Source organism: Falco cherrug, chromosome 3 (assembly GCF_023634085.1).
Source record: "Falco cherrug isolate bFalChe1 chromosome 3, bFalChe1.pri, whole genome shotgun sequence".
NCBI lineage: Eukaryota > Metazoa > Chordata > Aves > Falconiformes > Falconidae > Falco > Falco cherrug.
Genome location: NC_073699.1, coordinates 48,736,640 through 48,750,518, shown reverse-complemented (window position 1 = coordinate 48,750,518; position 13,879 = coordinate 48,736,640). Strand labels below are relative to the sequence as shown.

At 52.6% G+C, this 13,879-nt stretch overlaps 2 protein-coding genes across 2 annotated transcripts; both read left to right on the top strand.

The window, feature by feature from the left end:
* Positions 1–231: 231 nt before the first annotated feature.
* Positions 232–2,142, top strand: LOC129735747 (transcription factor SOX-17-like). Its single transcript, XM_055706356.1, has 2 exons — positions 232–660; positions 855–2,142. The coding sequence occupies exons 1-2, from the start codon at positions 363–365 to the stop codon at positions 1,778–1,780; spliced, it is 1,224 nt and encodes a 407-aa protein (XP_055562331.1). The 5' UTR covers positions 232–362; the 3' UTR covers positions 1,781–2,142.
* Positions 2,143–8,058: 5,916 nt separating this feature from the next.
* LOC129735723 (transcription factor SOX-17-like) lies at positions 8,059–10,630 on the top strand. Its single transcript, XM_055706086.1, has 2 exons — positions 8,059–9,164; positions 9,359–10,630. Exons 1-2 carry the CDS (start codon positions 8,618–8,620, stop codon positions 10,282–10,284), a joined length of 1,473 nt encoding a protein of 490 aa, XP_055562061.1. The 5' UTR covers positions 8,059–8,617; the 3' UTR covers positions 10,285–10,630.
* Positions 10,631–13,879: the final 3,249 nt, after the last annotated feature.

The following is a 13,879-nucleotide window of genomic DNA, read 5'->3' as shown; positions in this document are numbered from 1 at the left end:
CGGTAGCACATCGCCTCGGTGGGCCGGTCTCTGCTGCCATTGCGGGGGAGCGGCTAAATCCGAGGGCCTCTTAGAAATGCACTACCGGTTCTCCCCAACGACGGCCGCGGTCCCACGGGGGCAGCGCTGCCCGCGCCGAGGCCCCACGGCCTGCTCAGGTGCCGGACCGTGCCACGCCGGGAGGAGCCCCGGGGGCCGCCCCGCGCCGCAGCGGGAGCCACCGGCACCGTCCCGCGGCGCTCCCGCCCCCGCGGCCCCATTGGCCGCGCCGCAGCTCAAATAGGGCCGGGCAGCGGCGGCCGCCAGCAGCGAGCGGGGCCCGAGCGCCGAGCCCGTCCGCGGCCCCGCCGGAGCGTCCCGACATGAGCAGCCCCGATGCGGGCTACGCCAGCAGCGACGACCAGGCGCAGGGGCGGTGCTCGCTGCCCATCATGATGCCGGCCATGGGCCCCTGCCCCTGGGCAGAGTCGCTGAGCCCGCTGGGAGAGGCGAAGGCGAAGGGCGAGGCGGCGCCGTCGGGGGCGGCGGGCGGCCGCAGCAAGAGCGAGGCGCGGATCCGGCGGCCCATGAACGCGTTCATGGTGTGGGCGAAGGACGAGCGCAAGCGGCTGGCGCAGCAGAACCCGGACCTGCACAACGCCGAGCTCAGCAAGATGCTGGGTGAGCGCGGGGTGCGGGCGGGCGGTCCGCGGGCGGGCTGCGGGGACAGCCGGGGGCTGCGGGGAGCGCGGGCGGGCTGCGGGGACAGCCGGGGGCTGCGGGGACAGCCGGCGCTCCCGGCGGGCGGGGCGGCGGCGCTGCCGCTGTCGGGGCCCGGCGGTGGGCGGCCGGTCTGACGGTGCTCGTGGGCGCAGGTAAATCGTGGAAGGCGCTGTCGCTGGCGGAGAAGCGTCCGTTCGTGGAGGAGGCGGAGCGGCTGCGGGTGCAGCACATGCAGGACCACCCCAACTACAAGTACCGGCCGCGGCGGCGGAAGCAGGTGAAGCGCCTGAAGCGGGTGGAGAGCGGCTTCCTGCAGCACGGCCTGGTGGAGGCGGCGGCGCCCGGGCTGAGCAGCGAGGCCGGCGGCGGCGGCGGCGGCAGGATGTGCGTGGAGGGCCTGGGCCTGGCCTACGCCGAGCAGGGCTACGCGGCGGCGGGCGCGGGCCACTACCGAGACTGTCCGCCGCTGGGCGCCGCCTTCGACGGCTACAGCCTGCCGACGCCGGACCCGTCGCCGCTGGACGCGGCGGAGGGCGAGGCGCCCTTCTTCGCGGCGGGGCTGCAGGAGGAGTGCGCGCTGGTGCCCTACGGCTACGCGCCGCACCCGGCGGCCGAGTACCCGGCGGCGGCGGCCGAGAGCCCGGCGGGCGCGGCGCTGCGGCGGCACCTGCCGCCCGGCGAGGCGCTGGGCCCGAGCGGCTCGCTGCAGGGGCTGCTGGGCTGCCCGGCGCCGCTGCACGCCTACTACGGGCAGGCGTGCCAGCCGCCGGGCCCGGGGCGCGGCCCGCCGCCGCTGCTGCCGCTGCCGCCGGGGGCGGTGGGGCAGCCGTCGCCGCCGCCCGAAGCGGCGCCGTGCCGCGAGCAGCTGGAGCCGCTGCCGCCCGAGGAGCTACTGGGCGAGGTGGACCGCACCGAGTTCGAGCAGTACCTGCGCTTCGCCTGCAAGCCCGAGCTGGGGCTGCCCTTCGCCGGCCACGACGACGCCGGGCTACCGGCGCCCGAGGGGGCGGGGCCCGTCTCCTCGGCCGTGTCGGACGCCAGCACCGCTGTCTACTACTGCGGCTACCCCGACGTGTGAGGGACTCGCTCGGGGGCGCGCCACGGACTGCCAGGGGGGCGCCCGCACCCGCTCCTATTTATGTAATTTATTTGAATCTTGAGAACTGACAGGGTATCCGTGACCTGCTCGAGGTTTAAAAGGCGACGCGCCTTTTCGCTGTCCAGGTGGTGCAGGTCTTGCCATCGCTGTCCGACAGTGACATGTAAAACTGTCCCTGCTGTGGAGTCGTGATACTAGTTACACAGTGGAATACAATTTCTGAGATCTTGTTAGAGATCCCTATGCTTTTGTAATGTTGTACAGGGTGCTGGTTTTTATATGTTGGATTTGTACAGAATAATTTTGCACTTTTACAAATAAAGGGAAAATAATAAAACTGGTCGCTGATATCTCCTTGAAGAGATGTTATCGTCGTTTGGAATCGATTATTACTGATTTTTAAACTACTTTTAGTTATGTCCGTTGCACTAAGAATTAGGTTCCATCACCCTTTCTGTAAACAGTCGTCTTCTGTCTCTCTTTCTCAAATTATAAACAAAACTTGAAGTTTTCTTAAAAAAAATAATAATTAAACGTTATTGATAGTTTCTTAGACGGTTGTTTAATACGACTGAATTAAAAGACAAAACGATAAGGGGGCGGCCTGTTTTATGTTTGAGGTGAAAAAGAACTGTAAAGCTCTTTACCGAAGTAAGGTTTGAGTCTGTTTTAATGTAATCGTGGATGCGCTGGATGCCATTAAGAAATAGCGCCTTGCTGTAATGGGCGGATAAGCGCTAGTTAAAGCATCTCCCCGGAGAAAATGTCTTCCGTGTCCCCGTAGCTGCTCTTGCTGTGCCGGGCAGGGGCGGGCGGTGGGGGTTATCAATCGCCGCTGCGGAGAACGAGAGCAGTAAATCAGGGTTCAAAGGAGGTGAAAAAAATCGACACGAGCCTCTAGAGGGGCGACGGGGGGCGGCCAGGAGCAGCCCGCTCGGGTACTCAACCACGGCGGCACCTTTAACCGGACGTCACAGAATTACCATTCACTTTCCTACATAAAGTCCTTATGCTACGTTATCGTGACTATAGCTAGAAATATCCTTGTGATTGAGAAATACGCACCCTGCAGTTCAACTTCCGTGGAAAAAAGGCGTTTTCATTTAGATGTTAGGACTGAGTATAGCTGTGGGGTGGGACTGATAAATTCATTATGTTTATTACTTAAATCGGGGGGAGAGAGTAACTGTCATCAGGGTCGTTTGCTTCCTAAGATAAAGCTGTCGAACTGAACCCTGGGGAGGAGGGGGCCGGGGCCCAAGTGGCAGACTTGCCCACTGAATAATCTGTCTTCCATGAGGACGGGAAATTAAATTGGGTGCATTTTCAAATTACATTTAAAGAAGCTTATGTTTGTACTGGTGAAAGATAAAATAGTGTACACAGACCCGGATGTAAACTGTCTCTGTCGGTAAGTGCCGAGCATAGCCTCGCTGGCAAAACTTGACCAGGTAATTGCATGCGATTAGTGAGCCTGGTATTAAAATGCGTTCAAACCCTTAGTATTCTGTAAAATACTCTACCCTCTAGTTTCTTAATCTTCCCATTTTCTTTTCAAGCAGTCTTCAGTTCTCACAGGTATAACTAAAATACACCACCACCACCCCCCACCACTCTCTTCACTTCTCCTCCACGTGTACACGAGAAAAATGATGTATTCCTGCATTAAGTGGTACCTCAAGAAAAGAACGTTAGGTATGTTCTTGGTACTTTAACCTGGAAAAATTTATTACGTGTTCCTAAGCATAGATAGGTAAACCCAGTAAAGAAATATGCATGAGAAGTGATGGGTTCGTATTGGTTGAATTTTCCTTTATTGTATGATTTCAGCCTACAGGACTAAATTAAATTTGTTTTGCCCATTTTGGGTACGTGCACGGCTTTCTGGAGGAAAATCACTTCGGTTAGTTTTGGAGATAAATCATTATTATGCTTTTAGTAAGTTTGGTCACTGTTTCTTCTCATTTTTCATTTAGGTGTAGGTTTTGCCCACCTCCTCTCTCCTTCACCTGAACTTTGCAGACAGCTGAAAGCTGAAGCGAACTTGAAACTGTAAGTGGGCTTATGACGAAGGTTGAAAGCCTTCTACTGATTTTTTTATAATAATACCGGAAGTGATTGACAATCAATTGTGTTAAATAAATATACAGGTTTTGGAAAGAGGGTTGGCCAGCGTAGCAGTCCTGGCTGCCAACAGTGTGTGGTGATGATGTATAGGCAGATCTTACAATAACCCTTTGCACAGAGCTTTTGCAGACTCAAATCTAAGGAGCATTATTTCTCTGTGTGTATCCAGATGTGCAGCTTTCTCCCCACCCCTTCCTGTGAGAAGAACTGTCTGAACCTTCTTCAACGTGTCTTAAAATGTGGCAGGTTTATGCACTGCCAATATACTTGGAGCAAATTCTTAGGAAGCTCCGTTCAAGCCCTATTTTCCATAGGGAGTGTCTCGATTTTGCGATTCTAAATGACACACACCCAAAACTGTCCTGTAGCCCTTCTGAAAACCTTAAACCTTCCTCACGACCCATGAGTGCCTATGACAATCGGATATTGAAAGAAGGACGCCAAAGTGATCCATTATCTTCCACAAGTGTTTTCCATGACACGGTTCTGGCGGGCGGGCGGTGGAAGCGGTTGTTGCCCGCCTCGGGTGCCTGCTGGCCGCTTCATTCTGCCGTACCCTTCACCAGAGTCGGAGTTTGCCACTGCCACCCGGTTCCCAGCACTGCAGCCAGGGCAATTTGCTTCCTGGAAACAGCAGCTACTCTTCTTTTAGGGGTTCTGGTTTACACAGAAGAGTAAACCAAAAAGACGGGGTGACATCTTTAAACGCCTCTCTAAATCTCGCCAGAACAGCCGCTCTTCAGTTAAATAGCGGCATTCTCAGAGCAATGCCTTCAGGCCCCTTCCCGCAGGGGCGGTGAATGCTCTGTGCGACTCACGCAGGCCCCTTATGCCCCAAAGTTATTAAGCACTTCTTCTTCTGTCCTTCTCTTACCCATTCGCCGTGTTTCAAGAGGCCCCTAGTCGGATCTCAGGTTTTTCCTAACACGACCAAGCTCCTTATGTGGGTGTCGCACTGCAATCAGAGTCTATTTTTCATTTGGTGTTGTGTGTATGCGTGCGTGCCCTCTCTTCCTAAGTGTATCGCTAGAAAAAGTAAGCAGGCCTAACCCGAAAGAAAGAGATTTCAGACAAAGGCGATGAATTAAAACCATCGCAAGGTTCGTCTATACAAGGCAAGTGGCAGGGAGAAGTCAGGAGGGGAGAATAAAAACACACCCGTTAATGGAGAACAGCTAGGACTGGAAGTGTCAGGAGGCAGTAGTTTTGTTCTCTGAAAAAACAACATTAACTTTGCAGATTTCTGTCCGTTTCTGGTAGCTGTATGCTTTTCAAACTAGAAAGAGTAATCTGTAGATGTTAGCAGCAATACTGCTGCAGAAGTTCTCCTCGTGAACAAGTTCTATTCATTTACGTGGCAACTGCACTCGTTTTGGAATAAATACCTCCCCCCGTCTCCCCCGCTGTTTATATTGCCTGTGAAGGACAAGAAAAAATCGTGCTTTGAGCATGCCCACTCCGGAAGGTGTCTTGAAAACTACATCCAGCCCCCCCAGGAGTGGGTCACGGCACCGGCTCAACCACCACCGGGGCATCTAGTGCCGGGGACAGCGGCGGGTCGTCAGCAACTTTGTGACAAGCCTAAATGAAAGCAGCACGGTACCGAGGCAGCTGGTGGGGCCGGAGGGGGCTGCGTAGGGCCTCCGGTTGCCATAACCGATGGGTTATCGCCCTGCCCCCCCTCCCCGCCCCCTGTGGCTCTGCCTGCAGCCCGTGGTGAGAGCCGGCTGCGCGGCCGGGGTCTCATCGCGGTGAGTCTCCCGCAGTCCTCAGGGCTTCGCCTTCCTGTGAATACGGTTGCAGTTGCCCAGAGACTCAAATGGGACAGAAAAGCAGCGCAAATGTCTCCTCACGTTCTTCATCTTCACTTAGCTATTAGAGCTCGTTAGGGCCGGACAGTGGCTGACCGTCTCTGTATTGCTGCACCGAGTAACGTGTGTTACCGACGGGACTGTGAAATCCAGTACTTACCTACCCACGTTTGCTTAACGTTAAATAGGCAATTAATGTGTTGACTAATTAAATGCATGCAAGATCAGAGCTTAATCGCCCTGCTTCCCGTCTACAAAAAGAAAATTTATTTCACATGTATGTTTGAATAGAGCCTCTTAAATACGGCAGCTGTTGCTGCATCTAATGCGGTGTGCTGCTCAGTCAAGGCTTCTCACAGACAACTACTTTATGATACTTTAAATGTATTTATTTTATCCTAAACGATCTACTCAGGAGGTCCGTGGCATAAAGAAATTTCAAGGAAGATGTGAATACTATCCCACAGCAAAGCAAATGCTATGTAATTCTCCTTGTTCCTGTTGCTAGCTGAGGAGCTGTTGACTCCTCTTTAGTTTGAATGCTGCTGAATCTGTCCTTGGTTTTATTTACTAGGCTGAACCCCCCCCCCCCCCCCCCCCAAAGCCCACACCTTCTGTAGAAAAAAAGAAAAGAAAATTATTGTCATCAGGAATAACCAATTTCTATGCTGTAAACGGACAGGTTACGAACGCGTTGGCACTTGTGTGGGAAAGGGTAAGTTAGTTGTTTCCTCTGCCTGCTTTGAGGGGTGCAGAGTCGCCCGGATCCTGCTGCTGTCGACACTAACTGATGGTCTGTTCTCAGTCCAGACTGCAATGTCCCATAGGCGCTTGTGGCGTCCCAAGGCTGAGGAGTGGGTGGAATTACATGCTTATATTATTTCTGAAACTTGTTTCAAAGCCACCCTTTTTTGAGGAGTGATTTAGTTACTGCCTCTCCCAATGTCCTTTCTTTATGCTGCTGAATCTATTTTTGGCGCTCGGAAATCATTCGTACTCGGGAGAGCTGCTGATGGCGATGAGCATCAGTAGAGCCGCTTTATGGGACTAGCCCTATAAGCTCATGCTGTCAGGTTTTTACGTGTTGTAAATGAATTGCGTGATGCAATTCACATCGCTGCGTGACGCAGCTTGCCGGACGGTGCTTTGAGCCGGTCAGCTACGATTTGACACCACTGACCCATTTCGCATCTGCCTAAGAAAACCTGCAGCATTGCCCGGGGAGATTGCATGTCTCCTGCCCAAATACTCGGCACCCATCTCTCTAGCATCGTCCGGACAGTGACAGCGGGCGCCGGTTCCCGGGTTAACCGGGCTGGTCCGGGAGGTGGAGGATCCACGGGGCGACCCGCCGCCGTCAGCCCTCGCCCGGCAGCCTCCGGGCGACAAAGCCCCGCGGTGGCTTCTGTCCTGCTGCCAGACAACACGAACGGGGGGTGCACTATCGGGCACGAAGGACTGAAGTGAGAGGACGGGGCCGCCGGGCAGGCGGCCGAGAAGGGCAGCGATGCGGCTCCAGGCTCGAAGACAGCCCACTGAAAGCAATGCGGAATTTTAAGACAGGTCCTGTCCACCCCGCCACTGTCCTTGAAGATGTAAATTTTTTCCCCTGAAAATCGACGTCCAGTTACAGCAGGGAACGGGGCAGCTGCCTATTCTTATAATGGGGAAATGCAAAATATGTATCTAAGGAATACAAGTGGTTGTTTTTTTGTTTTCTGTGTGTGTGTGTGTGTGTGTGTGTGTGTGTTAAAAACTAGAGCGGAGACGGTATAGTTGAAGGGCTTTAAATATAAATATATTCGGCTAATTTCTGTCCAAACGGATTTCTGTAAAACTTAGGTTGACATCATTATCACTAAATGGCCGCTTGATGATTTCTCGAGTATGTATTCCGCCCTCCAACCCTTTCCCAGCCTGCGGGCATTAATACTCGCTTTCCCGGGTTCCACACTCCAGGGGGAAGATGAAGGATTAAAACACCTCGGGTCAGTGCTGCTCTTTGTTAAGAACAAACAAAAATTATTTAGTCTCGACTTCAAGCGAAGCACGAACACAGAGGTACCGGGCCAAAAAATGCGCGACGCCTTAAGTAATTCCGGTCGCGGGGGAGAAGACAGGGTGTTCCCCGAGGGCAGCGGGGAGCGCGGTCCGCCCCGTGCCGCCGCACGCCGGCCGAGGAGCCTGACACGGCAAAGCGCGCTTTACTGGAGGGAAAACAGGTATTCTCCTTAACGGCCGGCAAGCTAAATTAACGAGGGTACCATTTATTCAGTATTTTTTTCCCCTGTGAACTGCATACCCTCTTTATTTATGTAAGAAGCTGTAATTTCACTCATAAAGGCACGGATGCTTTCAGTTATGCTGCGTAAAAAATATGGTCCCACAAAGACGCTCCAGATCACGGCCAGGTTGCAGATCGCTCGGCTGCTCTTTTATGGGCAAACTTTCTCTGAGTTCATCCTGTATGAAATACGGAGCTAATAAAATATCCTTCCGAGGTACGCAATGGAAATAGGGTTATTGATACGACTGAAAATACGATCAAATACTTGAAAGGTTACTATGGAAGAATGATTGCAGCTGAGAATATCCCATTTATCAGGAAGACGCTCACAAAGATGGCAGTCGGCAGCATTAAAAATAAGTCGCAAAACCACCCCCAAAAGACCCTCTTAGGAAAAACAAACAGTATTGCCTTTACAGCCTTTACAAATATTGCGATGAACGGCTCAGTTTTGAACACGCGGTGATTTAATGAAACCACCTTGCCAAGGAGGCAAAGCGCAGAGGGGGAAAGGCCAGAGAGCATCCCGCGGGGCAGCGACAGCGACAGCCGGATGGGAAGCGCTCTCTGCTGCCGCGTCTGGGAGCGCGGATGCACCGAAGCATCCCCGCGCCGTCACCATGGGGCGGCTGGTTGCGGGGGCAAGGACCCGCACCAGGAGGAGCCCCGGGGGCCGGCCCGCGCCGCAGCGGGAGCCACCGGCACCGTCCCGCGGCGCTCCCGCCCCCGCGGCCCCATTGGCCGCGCCGCAGCTCAAATAGGGCCGGGCAGCGGCGGCCGCCAGCAGCGAGCGGGGCCCGAGCGCCGAGCCCGTCCGCGGCCCCGCCGGAGCGTCCCGACATGAGCAGCCCCGATGCGGGCTACGCCAGCAGCGACGACCAGGCGCAGGGGCGGTGCTCGCTGCCCATCATGATGCCGGCCATGGGCCCCTGCCCCTGGGCAGAGTCGCTGAGCCCGCTGGGAGAGGCGAAGGCGAAGGGCGAGGCGGCGCCGTCGGGGGCGGCGGGCGGCCGCAGCAAGAGCGAGGCGCGGATCCGGCGGCCCATGAACGCGTTCATGGTGTGGGCGAAGGACGAGCGCAAGCGGCTGGCGCAGCAGAACCCGGACCTGCACAACGCCGAGCTCAGCAAGATGCTGGGTGAGCGCGGGGTGCGGGCGGGCGGTCCGCGGGCGGGCTGCGGGGACAGCCGGGGGCTGCGGGGAGCGCGGGCGGGCTGCGGGGACAGCCGGGGGCTGCGGGGACAGCCGGCGCTCCCGGCGGGCGGGGCGGCGGCGCTGCCGCTGTCGGGGCCCGGCGGTGGGCGGCCGGTCTGACGGTGCTCGTGGGCGCAGGTAAATCGTGGAAGGCGCTGTCGCTGGCGGAGAAGCGTCCGTTCGTGGAGGAGGCGGAGCGGCTGCGGGTGCAGCACATGCAGGACCACCCCAACTACAAGTACCGGCCGCGGCGGCGGAAGCAGGTGAAGCGCCTGAAGCGGGTGGAGAGCGGCTTCCTGCAGCACGGCCTGGTGGAGGCGGCGGCGCCCGGGCTGAGCAGCGAGGCCGGCGGCGGCGGCGGCGGCAGGATGTGCGTGGAGGGCCTGGGCCTGGCCTACGCCGAGCAGGGCTACGCGGCGGCGGGCGCGGGCCACTACCGAGACTGTCCGCCGCTGGGCGCCGCCTTCGACGGCTACAGCCTGCCGACGCCGGACCCGTCGCCGCTGGACGCGGCGGAGGGCGAGGCGCCCTTCTTCGCGGCGGGGCTGCAGGAGGAGTGCGCGCTGGTGCCCTACGGCTACGCGCCGCACCCGGCGGCCGAGTACCCGGCGGCGGCGGCCGAGAGCCCGGCGGGCGCGGCGCTGCGGCGGCACCTGCCGCCCGGCGAGGCGCTGGGCCCGAGCGGCTCGCTGCAGGGGCTGCTGGGCTGCCCGGCGCCGCTGCACGCCTACTACGGGCAGGCGTGCCAGCCGCCGGGCCCGGGGCGCGGCCCGCCGCCGCTGCTGCCGCTGCCGCCGGGGGCGGTGGGGCAGCCGTCGCCGCCGCCCGAAGCGGCGCCGTGCCGCGAGCAGCTGGAGCCGCTGCCGCCCGAGGAGCTACTGGGCGAGGTGGACCGCACCGAGTTCGAGCAGTACCTGCGCTTCGCCTGCAAGCCCGAGCTGGGGCTGCCCTTCGCCGGCCACGACGACGCCGGGCTACCGGCGCCCGAGGGGGCGGGGCCCGTCTCCTCGGCCGTGTCGGACGCCAGCACCGCTGTCTACTACTGCGGCTACCCCGACGTGTGAGGGACTCGCTCGGGGGCGCGCCACGGACTGCCAGGGGGGCGCCCGCACCCGCTCCTATTTATGTAATTTATTTTAATATTCTCGGGGGAGTTTCGTAAACCCCGTTTTGTCGCAAATAGCTACTGTCGTGCAGATTAAAAGCATGGTTCAAACTGGTTGTCGACTGGTGTGCCAGCATGTTTACATCTTTTTACCTCTGTGCTCAAAATTATCGTTACTTTTGCAACATCAGCACCGTTAATTCTTTGCCCAGAATAAGTTTTAGTAGCGGTTTTAAACTATATTTCTTTTTTCTTTTTTTTTTTTTGTACTTGAGGAGGAAAATAAATTTATGTCCAGCTCTTTCTGTCATTCGTCTTATCCATGTGGCCCTTTAGGGACATTGGTCTAAAGTTACATCAGTCATGCCCTGAGGTGGAGTAAAGTGAATGCAGATGCTGTGTGCCGCTGTCTTTCACCATGACAATGGCTCTAGAAAGGTCTCCAGGACCAAAGAAGTTAGTTCCCAGGTGTGGCTGTTTTCTTGTTACACAGCTGCATGGCTAGACCTGTGCTGTTGTCTGTCTCCGTGGTGTAAAGAACATGACTGTATTTAACTCTGTTTTGTCTTTTGTGGTGGTTTTTTTTTTTCCCCCTGGTCTGTAGGTGCCAACTGGATTTTGCATTTGTCATTAACACTTTGGGGAAAAACCTTCCTGAAACTATAGTCTCTATAGGTAAGTTTGATATACAACTTCTAAAGTTTACTTGGAAGCCTATTGGATTTGGATACTTGTAGATGTGAAGGTGATCTTGCTTTACATAACAATTCCTGTTTGAAAAATTGATTCACAAATAGCATCAGTACTGTATTTACAAATTGTTTTCCTTTCTGCTGCCTATCTTCAAGTAGGTTTATGCCATTTAGTGTCATGGGATTTAGGCTTATATTAGTAAGGAGAAAAACCAGTGCAGCCCAAATTCTCATCTCAGTTGCTCTCAATCAACTGTTAGTATCAATTATCCATTGAAACAGGAGGGTCTTTGTAGCATGGTCTGCTCTGACACTTCTGCTAGTGCAAGAGTACAACTACATCTCATTCTCATTCTAATGTTCTCAGGTAAGCATAAAGCTAACAACACTTCTGATGCTTGTCTTCCATTTGGAAGAGTCTGGCTGGGGTCAACCTATGATAATTGTAGCAGAGAATTTCAAATATTTTAATTTTCAAATTCAGAAGTGATATAACAAATATTTTTAGGTAAGTGTACTTTATATGCACTAAATTAGACTGAGTTGTGGATAAAGAAATCCTGCAAAAATTCCATTTGTGCAATCTATGCTTGTTTCATAAAAATCATATGATAAATAACCATTTTTTGAACACTTGTTATGTACACAGAGCCAGCTGCATTATTTTCAAACAAATCTAGTAGAAACATACTTGAGCAGATAATGTTTTATTTATTAATTCAGAAAGTGTAACTTAATTTAGGTTGGAAGAAACCCTGATTATGTCCACTGACTTCACTGACATTTTTAACTGCATGAAGTGTAATATTGGAAAAGTTCACTTGAAATTGTGGTTGCCTCATTGTTGTAATATCTTTTTTTCCCTCAGCTTTACAATAAGGAAGTGTGAAGGCCGGTGTCAAGTTTCTAATATTAGGGGTCAGGTACAAGGTGGGAAACAAGACTGTTTGTATGTCAACATCTTAAGAACATTCTTGACATAAGGCATTCTTATGTCAAGTATGATATATTTGTCTGGCAAGAAACATTGAGCATGTTATAATTAACAACAGAGAAAACTCTGTATTTGAACAGGTTGGATTAGTCCACTTGTGGCTCCCAGATGACCAGTCCTAGTGATGACCATTGTGGAGTCATACTCCTTCAATTACATCCTGCTAAAACAATAGGAGGTGCTCTTCCTCATGATGCTGCACAAATATCGTGGTTCTGAAAAACCCAAAAGAATAGCAAAGACAAACATCAGATAATTACACTATGAACAGATGTTTAAGTATATTGAAATAAAATTTCTGTTTGTGTAGCTTTTTTTTTTCTTATCAATATGTTACAGATGTCCTAAGGCTCATTTTTTTTTCTATACTACAATAGTATTACAACCACGGTACCTGGTGGAATTATGTTATAAAATGTAATGTCCTCTGGTAAAAGAAAAGTAAGGAGGGAAAGTAAGCTTAATTTAGGAAATCCTAAAGTAAGGTTAAATGAAGAACTTCCAGAATTAAGGTTATTAGTGCAGCTTTAATTAATCTTTAGTAATGTTATGATACAAGCATTAATTGTAAATGATAAACAAATTTTCTATGCAACCCCAACTCAGTCAATATGTATCTTGCACAGAAATGATACGTGAGGATTGAAACCAACGTGTTCCATAATTATAGTACTTACAGCACTCTCTCCTTCCCAAGTTGAATTCCTTTTGCTTTCTGTTGCAGTTATGAGAGCTCACTGCTTCTGCACATCATCCCAAACTGATTGCTTGGTGAAATGAGAGAGACCGGTGCAATGCAATCAACCTCAAAGGAAATCTGTTATTACGTAGCACTTTGACTGTAGTATTTACAGGATGCAGCTCTCCAAAGTATCATTAAATTGCCTTAACGTTGAAGTGACCATTTTTATGCCTCTTGGCGATTGCTTCTTTGTTTGCTGTCTGTCTTCTAATACTGATTTCTTCCTAAAACTTGGTCCATCATCTGCATGAAATGAAGCAGCAGCTGAGGAATGCCTCATCAAATAACAGCATTTATCCTCTCCTGCTATATGAGCCTGCATTTTGACCTGCCACAAGGTGAAGATTGAGGAATAAACATTGTCAGTGGTGTTTTTTTTTTTTTTGAGATAATAGTGCAGGACAACAAAATGATGCTGGGGCTGTAGAATAATTGGTTCAGTTCCCATTTCTGGAATGACTACGGTTCCTTTGCCTCCGTCTTTTCTGTACATTCTGTTCCTTTTCCTTCTGTTGTACTCTTTGCGTAGTTTATGTTCCTTTTGTTGCTCACATCAGCATTTTCCCTTTTCCATAACAGCCTAAACACTCCTGCCTCATTTGTATATCCTCTTCCCATTCTCAAAACACCAAGCTTTTCCTTTTTGTCTGAAATCTACCCATATTCTGTCCCTTTTCTTAACTGCTTGGCTTCTTTTTTTTTAAACCCTTTTTTTCTTTCCTGTTCATGGTTCTCTACTCTATCCTCACCCCTGCTCCTCAGTACCTCCTGATTCTGTTCCTATCCCAGCTGTGCCCTCTTTCCTACCTCACTGCAACCCCGTATCTTTCCTCTTCTTTTCTCTCTCCTTTTACTGCTGGTGTCTGTTGTTAGCCCATGAGGTAGCTCCATCTTTACAAGCTGTTTCTCCTTCTTGCTTCACATTCCATGGTCCAGTGCTCCCCATCATGCTTTTTAGAGTTTATAGTTTCTATTTTAGAGTTTCAGTTGTAGAACTTGGGCAGCTCTTCATAGAAAACAATTGTAGTTACACCTCTGACACAGAGACAATGCCTATCCCAGGCTACATGTTAAAACTGTGCTGCTAAAGGGTCCCAGGGTTGATTTAATGTGGTTAAAAGAATAT

What these genes read in the sequence shown, in the direction of transcription:
- LOC129735747 (XM_055706356.1), top strand. Translation starts at nt 363, where the DNA reads ATGAGCAGCCCCGATGCGGGCTACGCCAGCAGCGACGACCAGGCGCAG. An exon ending in CGAGCTCAGCAAGATGCTGG is followed by an intron (nt 661 to 854) that starts GTGAGCGCGGGG and finishes TCGTGGGCGCAG; the next exon opens with GTAAATCGTGGAAGGCGCTG.
- LOC129735723 (XM_055706086.1), top strand. Translation starts at nt 8,618, where the DNA reads ATGCACCGAAGCATCCCCGCGCCGTCACCATGGGGCGGCTGGTTGCGG. An exon ending in CGAGCTCAGCAAGATGCTGG is followed by an intron (nt 9,165 to 9,358) that starts GTGAGCGCGGGG and finishes TCGTGGGCGCAG; the next exon opens with GTAAATCGTGGAAGGCGCTG.